The sequence below is a fragment of the Esox lucius genome, chromosome 16, assembly GCF_011004845.1.
Source record: "Esox lucius isolate fEsoLuc1 chromosome 16, fEsoLuc1.pri, whole genome shotgun sequence".
Classification (NCBI taxonomy): domain Eukaryota; kingdom Metazoa; phylum Chordata; class Actinopteri; order Esociformes; family Esocidae; genus Esox; species Esox lucius.
The window spans coordinates 3,698,061-3,719,911 of record NC_047584.1 but is presented as its reverse complement, the minus strand read 5'-3'; the positions used below and the strand labels follow the sequence as shown (position 1 = coordinate 3,719,911).

Genomic DNA, 21,851 nt, shown 5'->3' with positions numbered 1-21,851 from the left:
TTCTCCTTTAAACGGGTGAGCGCACTGCTAATCCCAGATGCATGAATGCTCCGTTTCTGCAGAGTGTTGTATAAAGCATCAACTTCTGGCATAAGGAAGAAAAAAAAATCCAGCAGCTGCAGAAAGGCTTGGTCCCAGAGTTTTTTTGACAGGCCGTATGCCTCACTTATGGTGGCCTCATTCCATCCTGGTTGTGTTCGTATGTCCTCCATACACACAAGCAGCGCAGTGCAGTTTTCCAAAACTGCATTGACAGTTCTACTTTTAAAGTTCCATCATACAGCGGGTGGCCTTGGAATGCGTCTCTGTGTTGCCTCAGTAAGTGCCGCAACACGTTTTGGAGCGCCAGAGAAAAAGGTGGCAAAAGCAAATAAATCTGAAAAAGCACCTTCAGGATGCTCATCCTTGCTGAACAAAGCTGTTGCAAGGTCAGGTTCAGCTGATGAGCATAGCAGTGAACAAACTGGGCATGTGGGTATGTCTCTTTTATTAGCGTCCTGCCACCCCTCTGACATTTCCACTCATTACAGCCGCACCATCATAAGTCTGAGCTGTCAGCTTTTCTCCCAGGTTCAGTGGTTCTAGCACACCCTTGATGCTATTAGAGAGGCCGAGTCCAGTTTTATCTTTGACTTCCACAAACTCTCCTGTCACTTGTATTGTCAGGCAACATGTATCGCAACACAACCACCATTGTGATTTACAGGAGACATCAGTTGTCTCATCTGCCTGTATGGCAACAAATTATGTCTTGTCCACCTGCTTGGCTATCTCCTTCCTGTACACTTCATACATACAGTCTAACAGTTCATTTTGTACATTGCTAGATGTCCCATTGAAGATGGACTTCGTAGTGCCTCAGAAGTCTCAAATCGCCCTCACACATAGTCTCGAAAATGCATCTGAATATTCCAAGATTCAGGGAGTCCACACACTCGTCTTGCCCCCACAGTGCAGTTTCACATTTTCCACACAGTTTAATTCGCTATGATCCGACTGAGAACGTACCTGTTTTCCTCCACCTGTTTGTTATGCTGCTCAATGGAGTATGCACTGTCAACTTGGGCTGCGACATTTACCTTTCCAAGTAAGCCCAATTTCACAGCATTGTCCAGATGACTCCCACTGCTCTCATATTTTGCAATCCTCTCAGAAAGATGTTTCAAATCTTTGTAACCCGTCCTTGGTCAAGTACCATCTCCACCAAATAGCAGACATGGAAAACAGAAGAGTGCCTTCTTTTGTATGCTAACCGTTAGCCACTTTTTCTTCAAAAACCACTCCACGTTCAACCTGTGGTTACTTTTACCAGCAGTTTGAGTGATGACAATATCCCATGGCTGATGGATGCCAAGTCGCTTCAAGTTTCTCCTCCAAATGAAGGTTTTCAAACTGGTGCGCCACTTTATTCATTTTCTCAAGTTTTCTGGCGTTTGTGAAGCTAACCAGCTAGCTAAGACAATCTACCCTCCTCGCTCTTCTTGCCGACTAATGTTGGGTGCCAGACAGCCAATCAGGTCTGAAATTTGTGTGATCTACATTGATCACACTAACATTCTGCCCCACCTGCCCCTAATGACCAGTCGCCTCTGCCTGTATGTGCTTATTAACCCTCTTTGTATTTATTTCAGACGAAGTGACTAGCATCAGTGTCAATTGGACTGTGCGGCTGTGATCTTACACAACCTGAACAGATACTTTTTGTGTAAGTCTAATTATTAATTCTTTTCAGTCTTGTATTAAAATTGTATTAACATTATGACAATATGCATACAGCTGAACCTTTGTCCCCTATTTATCAACCAACAGATTGAGGACTCCCGGTGATGATACAGAGTACATGACCATAATGGCTTCCAGTTACGGGACACCCCACCTTGTGGGCTGCACAGCGTCAGGGGATTTTTGTTTCATTGTTTCTTTCATGCTTGAAAGCTGAAGGTAATACATATTTTACCATCAACTCATCAAAACTTTGATGTATGTAAATGTATGTTTGTTAGAATAATATTTTAACCTGTAAGTGGATCGTTATTTACACGTTAAGCTAGAGAAATGGCAGAAGATTTTGCTAACAACAGACCAGACACGGAACAACCAACCACATCTATACATAATCAACCGACCACACCCCAAAATACAATTGAACCGGCCAATACTTTGTTACGCAACGATGCACACAATAATCCTCAGATGCAAGGTTTGTTAACCAACCTTAGTAGCCCCTGTTTTTTCACATGATCTAGTTGACTCTCCTCCGAGCTCTCTGATGCAAACTCATTGCAATGATGGCGATGTTCGAGTTATACAGCGTAATGCGTTTGACAACATTGAATTACAACAGTTGATACATTTTGGCACATTCTATGCAATCACTATGGCAGGCATGGATACTTTGATTGTTAGAGCTTCAGACTTTGTACACGGGCCTGGTGATCGTCTGCAGATTGATGTTGATTGGTAAATCTCTGATAGAATCCCGTACATGTGACCATGAGAGCGGATGAATATAATGAATGCACATTTGGTCATTTACTTGTGTTATGCAGAGTAATGCTAAGATTATGATTGATGAATCACTAGAGCTGGTGGTACCCGCGATGTGAATCTCAAACACTGTTGATAGAGCAGATTATCAATAAAAAAAATAAGGCATTTATATGTGGCTGTGAATAAATGATTCTACATGTTTTTCTGTTTGTTTGATGGGTATGTTGAACCCGCTTTACACATATGCTGAGGCCCTGGTTAGTGGTCGGGAGTTACATACGGGAGCTGGTTTAGCGTTAGATGATTGTGTGGCATTCACAGATATTGTTCGGTTTAAAGAAATTACAGGGTGAAAAATTGTTGTCTTTCATCGAACACAGGTTGATCACTTTACCAAGTTTCAAAACAGCGAGGACACCCACCCTACAACCGTCTTTATGTACTTACACAATAACCATTTCAATGGCATCATGAATCTGAAGGGTTTTCTGGGTGTGTCATATGTTTGTGAGTGGTGTTATACAGGTTTTAACACCTGTGGTGATCATGGATGTAAACATAGCTGTAGTGTCTGTCTTCATGAAGATTGTCATACCCAACCCTGTAACACAAAGCAGTGCCCGGACTGAAAGCGGATATGTTATTCTGACTTTTGTTACAGACAGCATAAACGCTTGAAGCACCACAAAGGTGTGGGTCATTGGGTTAGTAGGTGTGACCAGTAGAAATACTGTGTCGATTGCGGCCGTCATTACAACGTTAGTATTACCAACTATAAAGCGCACAAGCGCACAGCTAACATGAGATAAAATATATAACCAAATAGCATCTATGAACTGCATGGCTTTTATTAGTCAGTTTAAGCCTACATGTATCTACTTATTACTTGGAATAGTCATAGGAATTGCAATTGCTAGCAAGCCTGAAGATGAACTTTACACTGCAAAAACTATTTCATTTCATGGCAACACGTTCATTTATCTTTCATTCGTGAATTTGTTGTGGAAATTTCTTTATACAATGTATTCACACTGAGTAAAGGACTGAGTCCCACGGTTTAGATAGGTAGAGGAATGTGTGGGATCTGGTATTTGCATAGGGGGCATCTATTGTCTGTCCAGATGCAGATCAATGGGTTTTAGGACAGGATAGGAGAAGATACACAACAGGGGGAGTAAGGTCAGTTTGCCCCTTTGGGTAAACACTACAGTAAACATTATGGCAGGAAGGATAAGGTGGGGGAAGATAGCATTTGACTTGTGTGATAGAACAAAGGGAAAGGTGTTTGATTGACATGAGACAGATGGCAGCATCTTACCACACCCCTTTTCCTAGGTAATAAATACTGTCGAAATGATGTTTTTATTTAGAAACTATTCACTGTTACTTTGTAACCTGCATACTTTCTCCTTGCAAGCAAGATTAAAACCGTTTATTGCGCAATTGATTTCTCCTGTCTTACCTACCATTTTCATACAACTATTTGGACTTTAGAAATTGCCATCACATTTTGGGGGCTCGTACAGGGATCCTAATCCTGATCGGTTCGAGTCCCTTTCCTAACAGGTTAACCGTGCACGGCCAGAGAAAGCTCTGGAATTCTAGTATCGTCCAGAAATGGCTTATCCTTTGACGGGCTGAGAAAGAGTGCCTGACGGGTGCTGTGACTCGTGCCTGATCAGTACAGGTTTCCTGCGGAAATTGAATTTGGAGGTAAGAACGCAATTCGGTTTAAAAACTTAAAGTTGGACTTTATAGTTTAAAATCTGCAGTAAAAGGTTGGACCTTTTAAAATCTCATTTGTGGGCTGACGAGCTTGACTTCGCTTTCTGGTTGGTTGAGATAAACTAGATTTACTGGGTAAATCTGGAACATGGGGAAGTGCGACAGTAAATCTTTGGCGGTCTCTCGTGTTTACGCTGGACCGGCAAAAATTATCACTGACGTTTATGGTGTTTGGACATGTGAACAATGTTTCTTTGAGTGTTATTAGGTTTTCCGGCGACTGGCATTTTCATTCGGTGATGGATGCACGGCCTGTCGGGCTGATTGGAGGTAGATGGACGTGGTAACGTATGTGAAGTAGTTTGGAAGGCGTAGGCTACGGTGTGTAGACAGTGTGGAGTATATTGATCTGTGTTGTAGTTTTTTTTGCTCAGGTTAGATGGCTCGTTCTCCTCTGATCGCCCGTCACCCCACCCCGCGGAGTTCAGCTGGACCGATAGGTGGGTCTCCTTGGAGGCCCGATCGGGACACTGCATCGTTGGAGTCATAACGTGGCCAAGCTCTGTGGACCTTTTTGTTGTGAACGTGGAAATGCTGTGGGCCGCTGGAGGCCGTTTTCTGCTCCGCTTTGGAAGTGTTGAGCATGTGTACGCGTTTCAAGAAATGTTCCAAAAGTGGGGAGTTGTACACACCAGGTGTACACACCCGTAATCTCTTTGGCCTTGCCGCGAGTGATTCAACGGGAACACGCAGGAACGCTGAACTGCCTGAGGGAGGGGTGCGGACGGTCAGACAGGGGACCAGAGGGAGCATCAACCGGTGAGATTGTTCCTTAATACAGTTTTCATATGCTTTAGTAAACAATGTGGTTGGTTTTTGTAAGTCAGATTTGATGGTTTTGTGGAAATTGATAGATGGATTTGAGTAAGTATGGTGACTAGAAGTTTTTTTTGAGTATTGCAGTCAGGGCGGCTGTAGTTAGAAACATGTCGTTTTTGTTCCATGCCCTGACACCAATTCCCGTGCAGCAGTTGGACTGCGTGATGGAGTATAGCGTGCTCCTGTATGTTTGGATGTTGAAGTGTGGTGTTTTGGTTAATAGCGACTGTAGTTAGGCCTGACAACCATTCCTATGCTGCTAACCTATTGCGTTGTGATTAGTGTTGGATTATAAGCGGTTGGACTGCTTGAACATCTGCAATTTAGGTTGGACTTAAATATGCAATTGAGATTGGATCTCATAATTTCAGTGCCTGTAGAAGGCTCCTGTAAATTGCCGCAATTGTTAGTCAGCTTATGGTTTGGATCAGTAGTTATGCTACAGAAGTTGTATATGCACGCGTCACTTGTGTTTCGTCTGTATGTGGTTATGGCCCGAGTCAAGGGCATTTATCACCGTCTGGTTGTGGTCGGTCTAGTAAATGCATTTGTCCATTTTGGTATTCCCTGTGCACGAGGGATCCGATTGGCTGCATTGTATATTCCTTGATAGAATATTGGATCTCGTTTACCGAGGTTGGTGTTAACTTGGAAGTATTTGTAATCGCAATGTTTCGTCTTGTTTGGTGTGCGTTTGGGCGAACGCTTACATTGCTTTGTTAACATGTTTATTACGCGAGGCCTACTCTTTTGGCTTTTGCCTTTGTGCTGAAATTGGGAAATTGAATTTGCCCGATGGCTGGCACACGTGGGAGTGTTAGCCTGCTAACTTAGTAGTTTAAGAAAATAATGGCATAAGTTTAATTAGAGGGATAGCTTAGAAATGGGTATAATGATGATTCTGTGATTTGGTAAAATATGGTTTCGTAATGAGGGGTTAAAATAGTGTTTTCTCTCTCCTTGTATGGAGTGGGAAGCAGACGATAGCGAAAGTTTTTAGTATTAAGGTAACATGCTGTTTTCCATGAAGACTGGATTCAGCCGATATAGTCATAGCCTGCAAAAGAGGGTAAAATGACTACGGCCCGTTTATTCCCCAAATAGTCAAAGCCAGTTTATTCCCCATTTAAATTAACCTAAAATTAGACATCCTATTTTAAATGCTAAATTGAGTTTGGTTAAATAATGGAGTTCTCTTATAAGTGTTTTCTAACGTTAACTGGGATAATACTTGTGTTTTTAAAACCAGTGCCTGCTACTCGTTCATGGAATTTATATTCTGGAATGGTACATTAGTGAACAAATAGGGTATTGATGTAAAGGTGTTTAAGGCCTACATTGAGTTTCCTTTGGATTTCTTATTGTATCTTGATTATAGTGACGTCATAAATCTGTTTTCTGCCTGGAGTGCCATTCTTAAGAGTTTCTTAATTTCCACCATAATGTTGAGTTTTTGTATAGATAATGATAGATAGGTTGGACACTAAATCTAGAATCTTCAGTTAACGAACGATGTAGGCTAAATTGTGAGGATGGTCTGGGGACCATAAACGAACATTTGGCCTTGTTAATGGCTCACCATATATGTGTGGAGCTCAGAGCTTCAGGAAGGGTGGGCAGGTCCACTGGGATGGCTTCCGCCACCCTTAACATTATATCAAGGTAGCATATTACTATGGGTTGAATTCGAGTGTTCAGCCTGTTCTCACCCGTGGTAATTTTACCAACACAAGCATGTTCAGTTTTGGGATGATAAAACATTAAGTGAAAGCTGAATTAGTTTTCCTTTTTGTTGCTTTAATGTTTACATTTATGATTTCGAATCAAATTGTAGTAATGGTGGAGACCTTAAGTTATCCAACATTGTTAATTGCTGAGAACAAATTTGATGTCTTTGCATGACTTATACATGGAAGTAGCAATTTCCCCTATTTTGAATGACATAGACTTACATCTAAAATTAAGTGAATTCCCTAGACTAGGAGGTAAATTGAGTCATGATGTTTGTTGGTCTCAACTTAGTTTGGCCGTTGCCTGTGTAAATGCACATTTTGATATGCTACTTTGGGAGTTCCTTTACACGAGCGACCGTGTATGTGGTACAGTTTTTATTTCCTTTAAGGATGTTTTTCTTATTTTCGGTTGTTTTGGTTGGATATTCAGTTTGCGACGTTTACTGGATGTATGTTAGATTCCTCCTAACTATCGATTTTCTTTTTAATTTCGGTCCTGTAATGGTTCTGCTTTCAAGCTTGAAGTCATTTTCTGTCTTGAAAGCAGGGGGGGATTGTATGAAATGATTATCTATAGTGGAAAAGAGTTGAACTTAGAGTTGAGTTCAAATGAAAAAGAGTTGAACTTAGAGTTCAAAGCAAATTAAATAGGTACTTAAAGAAGTTACGTGAATAATCTAGTTTGTCAAATTGGGTTTTTGAAATGTATGTTTTATGTGAAATCTAACATGGTTATGGTTGAGTGGAATACATCTTACCATTTTGAAATGGTTTAGCTAAGCAATAACTAATTTGATGGGTGTGTTACTGTTTAGTTTGTTTGATATTTGATTAGAAGTAATCATATTAATCTCATGCATTTTGGAATAAGTGGGTAAAAACGTGCAGGGAGCACATTGTGTTATTTCTTATATGTTTACTAAATATTGCCATGTTTTAATTGATATTGAGAAAATAATTCTGCATCAAGTTATATTTCAGGGAAAAAGTTGAGAAGTCTTACATAGTCTAAATTGCATAAAGAGAGGTACAGACCCACTGTACCACTCCACTCACTGACACAAAAAACTGTTTGAGATGGATTTTAACTTGTTTGGACTCTTTAGAAGAGAAACAGACATTATCAAAATTGGGTATTCTAATTCTAATTTAAGTTCTGTCCTAGTAAGCAATCATTGGAATGTTAATGGTTAACAGAGGTTTCTTTGAGGTGAATGAAGAGAAAAAAGGTTGTTTTACTATTGTCAATGCCTGGGTTGTTTCTCTAGATAACACCAGTGTCCCTTATTGATAAGGCCAGGGTTTGTTCTTAGGTCAGTAGACCACCCCCCACTCCAGGGAGAGCCCTGTGGTGATAAAGGAGTAAAAAGGGGGGGTCATGATTTATGACAGGATTTCAGAGTGTCTTTGATGTGCTAGGATAATAAGAAGAGACTTGGAGTTTCATCTTGTAGAGAAATTAGGCCAAATAACAGGTATGTTAGCTGACCTTCAAGATGGTGTGAAATGTTTGATTTGAAATAAGTTATTTGATCCTTTATGTGAAACAATGGTGAATTTGATTGTAGTTCCGATACAACACAATCAGATGTAAATTATATAGGTGAACTGAGAATTGTTCATGAACTGCTCTTAGAGAGTGGTACTTCAATGTAAGCAAACTATCTTAACTGATGAGTTTTTGGAACAGTAATGAGAAATGTGAAATTGTGTTCTTCTGTTCTTTGTGTTAGTTGTTACACCAACTATAGAAAAGAGTGGAATTGTTATTTTGCTACACTAGCAGAACAGAAGCACCAGAGATGTTAATGTTTTAACGATACTGTTATTGATTTCAACTGTTCTACTCTATTTGGAGAGAAGAAGTAGAGAGATATTGGAAATATAGGGTTTGAGTGTTTGATAGTGTGTGGTTCTAATGTATCAGCGAGATGCAACAAGCTAACGTGATGGACATATGTGATGATGTACTGTGCAGTTGGAACTAATCTTCTCAAGGATAATTCACACATTCAGATACAGAAAACTCGAAAGCGATTCAACAAGAGAGGACTTGTTGGAGCCCTGAGAGAGACTGAGCTTGGCTTAAAAGGACAACTGTGAGGTGGCTGAGATGAGATGGATCTCACAGACAGACTGTCCTACTACTCTGGAGCGCTGCACGTCTAGGTGCCGCACGTCTACAGGATGCTGAGTTCCTGTGAGCTGAACTGATTCGAGTCCTGATGATTCTGCAATGTGATGGAGAAGGGAACCTCCGACCGAGAGGATGGAGGCGTAGGAAAGATCTACTGCACAACATCATGCTACGCTGATTGGGTCCATACCAGGTACATCTCATCTGCTGTCTAGGTAGCTGAGAGAGGAACCTGGGGTCGACGACACGCTACACGAGGATTGTAGTGTTTAAAGGGTTAGACACAGTGAATTGAAGTCACTGAGGGAAAGTGAATTTTCTGGTGCTAGTAACCAGTCACTTTCTACATGGCCTTTAGCTCTAGAATCTTTGGCTAAAACTGGTCATCTTGGAGTTCACAAGGGAGAACACACAGATTCTCCTGGCCTGGCTGATAAAACAGCTAGAATGGAGACAACAAGAGCTGTGTCTGCATTTGAGCTGTGAAGGACAACACCTTGGAATATACATCTGACTTTTTCGTTCTGTTACATCGACCTGCCAAAGAAATGGTTCATAACTGACTGTCTGACGTTTGAAGGAGCAAAACATTTGTGATGACTTTGGAAGTACATCCAAATGGAACCATGGAGAGGACTTTTTAATGAATCGAGTAATTGGCATGAGGGAACTTTGTAACAGTGATGAATTGAAGGATGCATTCAGTGATAGGTGTTTATGATGATTTTAACATAAAAGTTTTGCTGTACTATGTTATGATTCTGTATGATGACAATGTGTGATCTTGGATTATATACGGAAGGTAATGATCTAGAATAATGTAAAGGAGGATCCAGACATTTCAGATTTGTTCAGTTCTCTAATCACTAAGGGTAATAATATTGACTGGGTCATGTTGTTAAAGAGTACTGTTTTGTGGCAGTCTACATCCTAATGAGTGAACTGTTTAAGGTTTGATACCAAGGTTTGACATGGTATCAAGAGGATGGATTGTTGTGGAAATTTCTTTATACAATGTATTCACACTGAGTAAAGGACTGAGTCCCACGGTTTAGATAGGTAGAGGAATGTGTGGGATCTGGTATTTGCATAGGGGGCATCTATTGTCTGTCCAGATGCAGATCAATGGGTTTTAGGACAGGATAGGAGAAGATACACAACAGGGGGAGTAAGGTCAGTTTGCCCCTTTGGGTAAACACTACAGTAAACATTATGGCAGGAAGGATAAGGTGGGGGAAGATAGCATTTGACTTGTGTGATAGAACAAAGGGAAAGGTGTTTGATTGACATGAGACAGATGGCAGCATCTTACCACACCCCTTTTCCTAGGTAATAAATACTGTCGAAATGATGTTTTTATTTAGAAACTATTCACTGTTACTTTGTAACCTGCATACTTTCTCCTTGCAAGCAAGATTAAAACCGTTTATTGCGCAATTGATTTCTCCTGTCTTACCTACCATTTTCATACAACTATTTGGACTTTAGAAATTGCCATCACAGAATTACATTGATACAATAACTATCAATATAGGTGAAGATTACTGACTATTTCGTCAAGTAATAAGAGATTATCGTGGAAACCCCTACTCTTTTACTGTGCAAGGGGTTGTGATCTATAGGCCATTGCCCCAAAAAGTATGAATAGATGCGTACTTTGAAAATACACCAGAAATAGTCACAATATAAACAGTTTTAGTTTAGGCTTACTATAATGTTGCTACTGAAGGTTGCGATCAGCAAAGTTTTTGTCTATCCTGAACTGATCCTAATACGGAATTTGTTATGCCTGCAGAGAGGCTTGAACACCAGTCACTTGCATAAAAGGCAGCGTCTCTTATCACTGAACTATTTAACAAGGGGCAGTCAGTCACTCAGTAAGAGACATTTGCTCATCTTGGCTGGCTCTGCTTACACGGTCCGGCAAAAATAATAGAAGCAGGTATTTCCTTCAGGAACGATGCTGTTTTGAATTTCAAGGTTTTCCACACTTCCTGGACAATCCAAGTTGCATTTATATGACTCCCGGAGACTTTCTTTTCTCACCATTTCTCTCTTCCAACCTTTCTCCTTTTCCCTCTCCACAGACCAGATCTTTCATGATTTGGCACCTCCATTTCACTCTTTATCCAGGACTTCAAACTGACACATAGTGCATCTATTGCTTGTCCTTTCTTCCTGACATCCATATTAATTAATATCCATATGGCCTATTGGTTAAGTGGCATAATTAGCTACTTGCTATCTATATTATGAAACAGTTTTGTTTTCCAAAAAAGCAAAACATTTGTTGCCCATTATTAGTTGACCAGGCACTAGATGGTTAATTAAATTATCTAAAACATATGCAATGGTAGAATGTTAAAAACGGTATTTTTGAAGCTAGAGTGCCATAAATTAAATTTTGGGGAAAACATTTGGGTTGAAACATTAGCTTAAGGGGAGGTCTGCTAGTCGTTAGTATAAGGGAAGGTGTGCTAATCAGACATCTGATGCATATCTCATCATGCAGTGTTTGCTTAGACTATACATATGAACAGGAAGAGAGCGCATTCCCTGGACAAAAAACACGATCGCACTCGCAAGCGTCAGTTCATCCATGAGGAGTTGCTAGAGCACAACAACATAGGGCAACTCTTTCTGACATCCAGGGGTTAAATTGGACCATAGGTGAGCGGTTAAATTGGACCGCTCACCTATGGTTGAAATGAGAGCCCAGTACCTTGGTGATGCCAGCAACATGTTTCAAAAAAGTTGGGACCGCGACTGGAAAAAAAGTAGTGTAATGCTAAAAAACTAAACCTGGTGGAATATCCCACAAAATATTTGGTCCATTGGCAACAGGTCAGTAACATGATGGGGTGTTAAAAGAGAGAATGTGTCTGTCATAAGTGGATGTGGAGAGGCTCACCACTCTGTGACTGTGCAGAACAATTTAACAATACCTTTTCTGAAAGTAAAAAGGCTTTGGGGATCTCATCATCCATAATAACATTAAAAGATTCAGAGACTCTGTATGCAAGGGACAAGGCCGAAAACCAATACTGGCCTGAACAGACATGATTCTGTAGTGGACATCACTGCATAGGCTTAGGACCACTTCTAAAAAAAATTTTTTCTGTTAACACAGTACATTGCTGCATCCACAAATGTTACCTTACATACAGAGTTTGCTCCATCTTTACCATGCAAAAAAGAAACCATATATACAAGATCCAGAAACCTCTGGGGCTGAGCTCATTTAAGGCGAAGCAATTGTAATAAGCAATTCCTTCCCTGAAAAAAACTGCAGCAAATGTTGTTCCTTAAACTTTATATATTGTTCATTCATTTATGGTGCCTTCACAGATGTGCACGTCACCCATGCCATGTGCACTAATGCACCCCCATACCATCACGGTGGTTGGCTTTTGAACTGTGCACTGATAACAATCAGTGATAATAATTTTTACTTTTGATTTGTCAGAACAGGACAGTTTTCCACTACACCTCAGTCCATTTACAATTAGCTTGGGCCCAGAGAACATGGTAGTGTTTCTGTATCTTGTTTATATCTGGTTTCTTCTTTGCATGGTAGAGTTTTAACTTGCGACTGGCACTCTGCTGACCATCCCCCCTCTGGTTGTCCCTGTCCTTGTCCAGCTGGTCATGGTTCAGACCTGGATTAGGTTTTACTGACTCTGGACACAGGCCACATGCATTTATTAATTATTACAAATTTTACTCATAAAATGTTCACCCGGCACAGCTAGAAGAGGACTGGTATCCCCTCCGAGCCTTGTTCCTCTCTAGGTTTCTTCCTAAATTGTGGCCCCTTTTAGGGAGTTTTTTTTAGCCACTGTGCTTCAACACTGTTGTTGCTAGCTCCTTGCGATTTCAGGCTGGGTGTTTTGTAAAAGCACTGTGACTGCTAATATAAAAAGGGCTTTATAAATAAATTTGATTGATTGAGCTACAGAATCCCTAAATACAAATGTGACTAGAAATTTGATGAATAACCCTTAACAGTGATGTATGTCCTAAATAATTAACAAAATAATGAACAGAGTATGGCTTTGAGCTGAGAAATATACTAAAAAAAGAAGTTTATTGTCTCCTATTATTCTTTTTTGTGCCCAGGTCACAGGGTACTGGTGATGTTAGGCTTGGGGTAATAGCCTCTCCTGCTTTGTGGTAAGTCTACCACTTATAGAAAGACACAGGATCTACATTTTAGTAATTTAGTGGGCATTCTTATCCAAATCCACAAACAGGATTAATTAGAAATAACTGTTTGCTCAAGGACTGAGCTACAGTTTTCACCATGCCAGCTTAGGATTTAAGACAGCAACCCTCCTGTAACTGGTTTGATGCTCTGACGATTCAGGTATTGACAGCCCATGCTCTGTTATGTGAAGAACTCAACCTGAATGCAGAAGATTGCCCGCATTTAGTGGTGAAACTGGCCTTTATCTGTAGATGATTCTCACGTTTTTTATACTGTTACAAATGTTCTTTCTAGCTACAAATGACTCCAAACACGACTGAGACACAATGCTCCAAGTAAGTGTGACTAGAGCTACGAAAAATTTAAACATTGAATCTTAACTAATAAAACCTAAATACTGTATTGTCGTTTCACTTTAGATGGCAGTTTGATTACCCTGACTCAGCACACGATACACGAGTCGGGACAGGATGGGGGATTTTGTCACTCTCCGTTAACTCAACATCTGCAGAAAATCACAGACCACAGTTTCCCAGAAATACCTACAGGGAAGGCCAATTGGAGCGAAAACAATCTAAGACTGATATACCTCAAAATAAATTAAACCCCTGCATGCTGCAATACATATCATTAAACTCAACAAAATGCATATGCTACCCACAAACAGCTCCTATGATGCAAATATAACACCCCAAAAACATTTAAATCGCATTAAATTGGTTTTGTTTCAAGGCACAATATCATTTGTCCCATTTAAAACACATTGCTGTTAGCAAGATTGGACATTGGCTTTCATTATCACCTCTGTGAGAGTCGTGTATTAGAATCAGATCCGGAACACGGAAGTCCTGAGAAAACAGGCTTCCTCAGTCCAGGGGGACAGTTAATGAGGCATAGAGTGCAGTGTAATAAATCTAGATACATCGACCCAGGGACAGTACTATTGAGAGCATCTCCAACCCTGAGTCACACTATAGCTGGCTAGCTATGCTCATAACTCACAGAAACACATACACACTTGCATATTCACACACAAACACAGGCATTCCCTCGGTTCTGCTGTGATCCCAAAATGGATAGTTAAACCGGTTAGCCCAGTTACTGGTGCTCACATGGTGCAGCAGCACGTATTCATATCAATCCCCTCCACCACAACATTTTCATATATTGCACCTCTGTCACTTGCTCGAGTCATTGCCACGGTCATTAACTTTCTATACACGCCACAGCAGTATTGATGCCCAGAATTTGAACAGGGCTAATAAATCTAATAAACAGGGGGTGATTACGGTATTGTCTAAATTAAATTATAGGGACTTGGAAATTTAGCTACATTGTTACAGTAGACTAGCATTAGTAGGAAACAGATTTACAATCATCATATTTGTTATTAAATTTAATTTGACATATTGCAATGTTGTCATTAGCTAGCAAAGTCTGGTCAAGAATAGCTAGCGATGCTAGTGTTATCTAACTAAAAATCAGTCGTCCCCTCAAAATTAACTAGTTAGTTAACATTATACTGCATATAAAATGAATTTGGTGACAAAGGGTGTAGCCTACTACTAATTTGCCTTCTTTAGAGCTTGCATCAGATTTTTCTAAACTGACACTTACCAAAGGTCTAGCTTCATGGTGTAGTGGTTAAAGACACAGCCTCTCATGTGGGAGACCCAGTTTTGAATCCAGTAAGGGCAACATTTATCCCTTCTAATCGTGGGCTGGCCAAACTAGGCTTGCCTGGTTCCTTTTCTTGTTTCTATTTCTTTGTTACATGTACTTGCATTGTAAGGTTCTGTTTTCCCATTTCTTGTGTTTTCGTTTTCAGTTCTATTTTTCCAAATCCAACCTTGTGTTCTGTTTTGTTTTGTTTTTGAATGTAGCTCTGACTTTCATTTTCGTTCATTGATTTTACGTGTGTTAGTCAGTCACCTGGTCTCATCAGCTCCTCATTTAGTTCAGTTCATTCTGTTTGTTCCTTTGTGAGGCATTGTTCATTTTGACTTTACTAAGCCCTTTTCCTAGCTTGTTTGTGAGATCTAGTTATATCCTTCACCCTTATCTAGTCCCTTTTGTTTTTCTGCCCTCTGTCCTATAATTTGATCTTCTGCCTACCCTTGACTACGATTTTATCTCATCCTTCTTGATTGTTTACCTGCCTGCTTGCCTACCTGTGTATGACCATTTCCTGCTTGTGACCACATTTCAGGCCTTCTGATTTGGCACAATAAACACCTGCCGCGCTCTACGCGTAAATCCACACCTTTGTCTCTCTGAGTAATCGTTACATGCATTTAACTGGATTTGATATAAATTGTGTGTCTGAAGCATAGCTGCTGCATGTTCAATGGTTAATACGCCCATTGAACAAACTAAACTTTTATTTTCTTACCTCGTCCGAAGCACGGAATGCTGGATGTTCCCTTACACTTCCTCAGGCTGCTCTCCAGAGAGAGGGAGCAGGACAGAGGATGCTCACACTTCTTTCCTGTCCAGCCCTCCTTGCACTCACACCTTCCACAGTTACACTGGCCGTGTCCTGTGGGAGATTAGAGCAGAAGAGAGTGTAACCAAGATGAAGGATCGAGAAGACCAAAGGGAAATTAGAGGAAAAATGTAGTGAGAAAATTGTGGGTCCAGGAAAGGGAATGAAAGTGGGAAGAAAAAGAAACAGAATGGAGCGAGTGTTGGGGGGGTAGTGTTGAAAGATCGAGGTTTACTGTGTAACACAGTAACTCCATACACCTAAAAAGCTGTTTGGATGCAAATGTATAAATGAATCAAATTAAACCTATGATAGGAGTATACATCACCAAAAGCAGACATGGTAATGGCATCCATTACAGTTGCCTATTAAAAAAACTATATTTGGAAGCAGAAAGAGCGTAACTATTTATGACTATATATTTCAATGTGATAGTTATTAGAACCAGATGGAAGTGTTTCTGACATTGGACCAGTGTGATCGCAGAAGAAAAGAAATGGGTGGAGTGTTTTTCTTGTTTTATTCCTCCCAACACTCTCTTTTTGATGCTGAATCAGCTGGACTTTGATCAAGAACCGTATGTATGCTTTGTAGTTCAGTTGATTGAGCAAGATGCCAGCAAGAACAGGATTTTGTTTTTAACTAGCACTAGGAATATGTCTACTACAAAAGTTTCTCTGGATAAGCCAGATAATCAGTTTATGAAGGTCCGAGATTCTGTATTTTAATGGTCTATTTTGTCTCCATGTTAATAAAAGTAAGATTTGGTTCTTCATCTCCTTTGCGACTGCCTTAAAATCTAGATATTACTATATTCCATTGTTTGTAAATCTGATCTCCTGTGTTTAATTGATGCATTACACAAATTGCACAAACCCCCCAAAAACTGAGAAAAATGTAAAATCATAAATTTCTCTTATAGTTGCCCTTATATGTGAACACCTTTATTGTATTAACACACAGGTGACATACATTGGGGAGAACAAGTATTTGATACACTGTCGATTTTGCAGGTTTTCTCACTTAACCTTAAGAAAAATCCATAAAATCACATTGTATAATTTTTAAGTAATTAATTAGCATTTTATTGCATGACATAAATATTTGATACATCAGAAAAGCAGAACTTGCCTAGGACTATTTGGTACAGAAACCTTTGTTTGCAATTACAGAGATCATACGTTTCCTGTAGTTCTTGACCAGGTTTGCACACACTGCAGCAGGGATTCTGGCCCACTTCTCCATACAGACCTTCTCCAGATCCTTCAGGTTTCGGGACTGTCACTGGGCAATATGGACTTTCAGTTCCTTCCAAAGATTTTTTATTGGGTTCAGGTCTGGAGACTGGCTAAGCCATGGAACCACTCCTTAGTTGCCCTGGCTGTGTGTTTCGGGTCGTTGTCATGCTGGAAGACCCATCCACGACCCGTCTTCAATGCTTTTACTGAAGGAAGGAGGTTGTTGGCCAAGAACTTGCGATACATGGCCCCATCCATCCTCACCTCAATACGGTGCAGTCGTCCTATCCCCTTTGCAAAAAAGCATCCCCAAAGAATGATGTATCCACCTCCATGCTTCACGGTTGGGTTGGTGTTCTTGGGGTTGTACTCATCCTTCTTCTTCCTCCAAAAAAGGCGAGTGGAGTTTAGACCAAAAAGCTCTATTTTTGTCTCATCAGACCAAATGACCTTGTCCCATTCCTCCTCTGGATCATTCAGATTGTCATTGGCAAACTTCAGATGGTCTGGACATCTGCTGACTTGAGCAGGCGGACCTTGCGTGCGCTGCAGGATTTTAATCCATGATGGCGTAGTGCAGGGGTGTCAAACCGGTTCCACGGAGGGCCGAGTGTCTGCAGGTCTTTGGGTTTTCCTTTAAATTGGTTCCCAGGTCAGACCTGAACAACCAGGTGGGGGTAGAAATTAACCAATTAGTGAACTCATTAATCAATCAGGTACAAGGTGAGAGCGAAAACCTGCAGACACTCGGCCCTCCGTGGAACCGGTTTGACACCTGTGGCGTAGTGTGTTACTAATGGTTTTCTTTGAGACTGTGGTCCCAGCTCTCTTCAGGTCATTGACCAGGTCCTGCCGTTTAGTTCTGGGCTGATCCCTCACCTTCCTCATTATCATTGATGCCCCACGTGGTGAGATCTGGCATGGAGCCCCAGACCCAGGGAGATTGACTGTCATCTTGAACTTTTTCTAATAATTGCGCCAACAGTTGTTGCCTTCTTGCCAAACTGCTTGCCTATTGTCCTGTAGCCCATCCCAGCCTTGTGCAGGTCTACAATTTTATCCCTGATGTCCTTACACAGCTCTCTGGTCTTGGCCATTGTGGAGAGGTTGGAGTCTGTTTGATTGAGTGTGTAGACAGGTGTCTTTATACAGGTAACAAGTACAAACAGGTGCAGTTAATACAGGTAATGAGTGGAGAACAGGAGGGCTTCTTAAAGAAAAACAGGTCTGTGAGAGCCGGAATTATTGCTGGTTGGTAGGTGATCAAATACTTATGTCATGCAATAAAATGCAAATTAATTATTTAAAAGTCATACAAGGTGATTTTCTGGATTTTTGTTTTAGATTGCGTCTCTCACAGTTGAAGTGTACCTATGATAAGACCTCTACATGCTTTGTAAGTAGGAAAACCTGCAAAATCGTTAGTGAATCAAATACTTGTCCCCACTGTGCATTATATTGAAGTACATAAGACAGATAAAACAAAGCCAGATGCCGTCCTGTCTCACCAGAACAGAAGTCATCTGAGTATCTGTCGTAAGTTGAGTGACAAATCCTCTCATCACACTCGCAGGTGTCTCCGTGTATGTCACCCCAGTCACCGGATGGATCCACGTCATGACACGTGCACTCCCCGCAGACACAGGTCCCTGTAAATACAAAAACACACACGGGAAACAATGCACAAACACTCACGCACACAAAAATGTATTTGAGTTCACACATTTTGGAATTTGGAATTCATGTAATATTGATTCAAACATTTCAAGGCAGAGATATCAGATACCTAGGGAACCAGGTAACACCTCCTTATACACACGTAAGACTGACCATGATTGCTGATATGAAGCAGTAACTCACTACAGTAGGTGCTTCCCCTTAAACATATGAATACATACAGTCTGAAGCCTGCAACACTTGTTTTTGCACTGATATTGGTTTTTCATATGTCTATAAATTTAATGGCAACCAACGTTCATATTGCCATATTGGCCTTCACCAAGGAGATCTCTAAACCTTTGTACAAACACTGGTTATTGCAAACCAATTGTTAGGATAATCAATGGGAAATAATGCCTTCATGCTTTTTACAGAGGTGATGAAGTTCATAAATTGAGACTTGATGCACAGAGATTTCTCTGAAAAGTATACAAAAAAGTATATCTTGCATTGTAAGGGTACAGGCAGCAGAGTGCTTTTTTAATGTGGTTTACAACACATTTCAACCAATCACAATGCTTAATTTGACCAAGGGGGTGTAGTATATTTCAAATATACCACAGCTAAGATCTGTACCTAGCCAAGATGCCAGGAAACATCACTTAACCAGGGTATACTGGCAAAATACCACACATGTCTGAGATTCTTTATTATTATTATATTGTAAACCAGTTACTTATGCAAGTAGAACTCAGTTTTGATAGGTCATATATGTTCACATTACCATTGACTCAAACCCTGGTTCATCATTTCAATTCACAATAATGTTTTCATTACTTTATTTTACAGTCAGCTATCTGTTTCTGCATGGTTGTGTGAAACATTGATTTTTCTTGGAAACACATTTTAAAATAGAGCTAATCTCTTCAGTTTTGAAAGTTGTACTGTATAAGTGTCTCTAATAAACCTCAGACCTTTTTATTGCACCTCCAGAAAATAAAGTCATTTGAGCTACACAAATGCTAACAGTTGGCCAGCCCAATAGGTAACAATTCAAGCTAGCTATGGGATGAGTTTACCGTACATTCTTAACCCTGTTACTGATACTGTAGGTCATTGAGGTATAGCTAATTTAATTGGATTCAAAAGCCTTTGGCACTTGTGTCTAGTTTTCAATTGGCTTTCCATATGAAGCCCAGGACATCTGTCATGCCTCTAGTCAGTGGGACCATTGTAGTCAATGATTCTGCTCTGACAAATTCCCTAGATGTTGCTGTATCACTCGTTAGCATGTTCAGGAGGTGGGTTATGCTGGAAGCAATGTAAATTCACTTGACAGTCATCACTCCCAAGCCCCCCTGTATTCAGCTAAGGAAGATAATGCTATGTGTGCAGTGCCTCTTTAAGCATATCCACCTTTTACAAACCTCTAGCTTCATGACCACATTCCCCCCTCTGTGGAAGACTGAAGGATGTTTTGTGACAAGAATACATTGATTGCCTGGAGGCTTATCAGTGTTAGAGTAGTAGATCAATGATTTAAGTATAGGGTGAGTAAAGATGGCTGGTTCAAATCCTTGATCTGAAAATGTAAAAACATTGGTGCCAGTTCAGCGCTTGGCACATTGTAAAACTGTGGCATTATGCTTAATAAAGACATTCCAGTATGTAGCACTAAATTTACCGGTGTCAATATAATATTTGTGTACAACAATACTGGTATTGGGAGGTGGCAGGGGTATGCACTATTGTGTAGAATAATGTCAATGGCTTTAGTTTTGTTCTGCAAAGTCGCCATAGGTAGGCCAATGTGCTCATATATTTCTTTCTCTGTCTTAGGTACTAAGTACCACTACAACTGAGTGAGGGTTGAACAGCATCTTCAATATAGAGTAGCTGAACCTCGAGCCAGGAAGGTTACTTCTACCTCTGCTAGGCAATTCCGGCATGTAATTTTATGAGGATCTATGCAACATATTTCAGAAGACTAGTACTGAAGGATGTCCAATCTCAGTGGTTTGCAGAAAAGGCTTTGCTCTTGTACAAAGTTTAGTGTCCAAGTTTTTTCAGAAAGCTTCTAGTCTGGAATTCATTTCCATGCTGACGCCCACGCTCTGAGGAATCTGGCCAAGCACCTCCGCCCGCCAAGTGAACTGGGACTGGCTTACGAATACCTCATTGTTCTTAAACTCAGCGGCTGCATTGAGCTTGTTTGAAAGCCTAGGTGAAGAGAGGAGAATAAGATGAAGTACAGGTTAACCACTGTCAGATGTGAAGGCAAACTTTTAGTAGAACTACCGATATACAACTAGGGAGATGGGTCAAGGTGGGGAGAAAAGCACCTCTGTATTTCTACACCTCTTCTTGTTTCTTCACTTTAATCTCTTAACAATAATCTCCTTTAATAATCTCCTCTAATCCTCTTCCCCTTGGCTGTAATGCAACCCTTCCTCATTCTCTTGCTTCTCACTCTCTTTGTCTGTCTCTCACTTTCCTTTGATGAGTCCAAACAATGGAGCCAGCTGAGCAGCAGCCATTGGAAATCCCATTTTCTTTTATCGGGCACGAGAGGAATGGATGGGAAAGAGCAGGACAGAGGGAGCCCTGGGTGATCCAGGCCAGCTGGCACGCCTCTTAGTTGAGGCAGACACAGGGCAGACCTGGCCCTGGATCCCCAGCCCTCCGCTGAGAACCACCGGATCTCAAGTGACCCTGGCTGTTTCATGTCTGCCACTAACACAGCAACTATACTTGGACATAAATGAGGGTGTGTATAAGCAGTCTGAGCTGCAGCTTCTGTTACACAAACCAATGCAGAATTGTTTTGAATTAGCCATCTGCAATTTAAACATACTCTCTGTCTTTCTGTCTTGTTCTCCTTTGTTAAAAAAAAAAACATTAAAAAAACCTATAACTATAAACTATATAAAAAAATATATAAACCATGAATAAATAACACACGTCCTAATGCTGGCATATGGACCTAGACTACCGTGCAATAGTTTGTAGTCACTTAGAAATGTCCTACCTTTTGAAAGAAAATAAGTTTCTGTCCATTACAACAAATTGATCAGAAATACAGTGTAGACATTGTTCATTTTGTAAATGACTATTGTATCCAGAAATGCCTGATGTTCAATGGAATTTCTACATAGGTGTACAAAGGCCCATTATAAGCAGCCATCACTCCTGTGTTCCAGTGACATGTTGTGTTTGCTAATCCAAATGTATAATTTTAAAAGGCTAATTGATAATTAGAAAACCCTTTTGTAATTATGTTAGCACAGCTGAAAACTGT

The 21,851-nt window shown here is 40.5% G+C and overlaps 1 protein-coding gene across 1 annotated transcript in view; it reads right to left on the bottom strand.

Moving 5' to 3' along the window:
• Positions 1–21,851, bottom strand: part of itgbl1 (integrin, beta-like 1) — a 109,128-nt gene that overhangs the window by 29,566 nt on the left and 57,711 nt on the right. Inside the window, exons 6-7 of the mRNA XM_013131192.4 lie at positions 18,403–18,543; positions 15,564–15,710 (exon numbers count right to left, since the gene is read on the bottom strand). Of these exons, the coding sequence (XP_012986646.2) occupies positions 15,564–15,710; positions 18,403–18,543 (288 nt within the window). The remainder of the gene's footprint in view (positions 1–15,563; positions 15,711–18,402; positions 18,544–21,851) is intronic.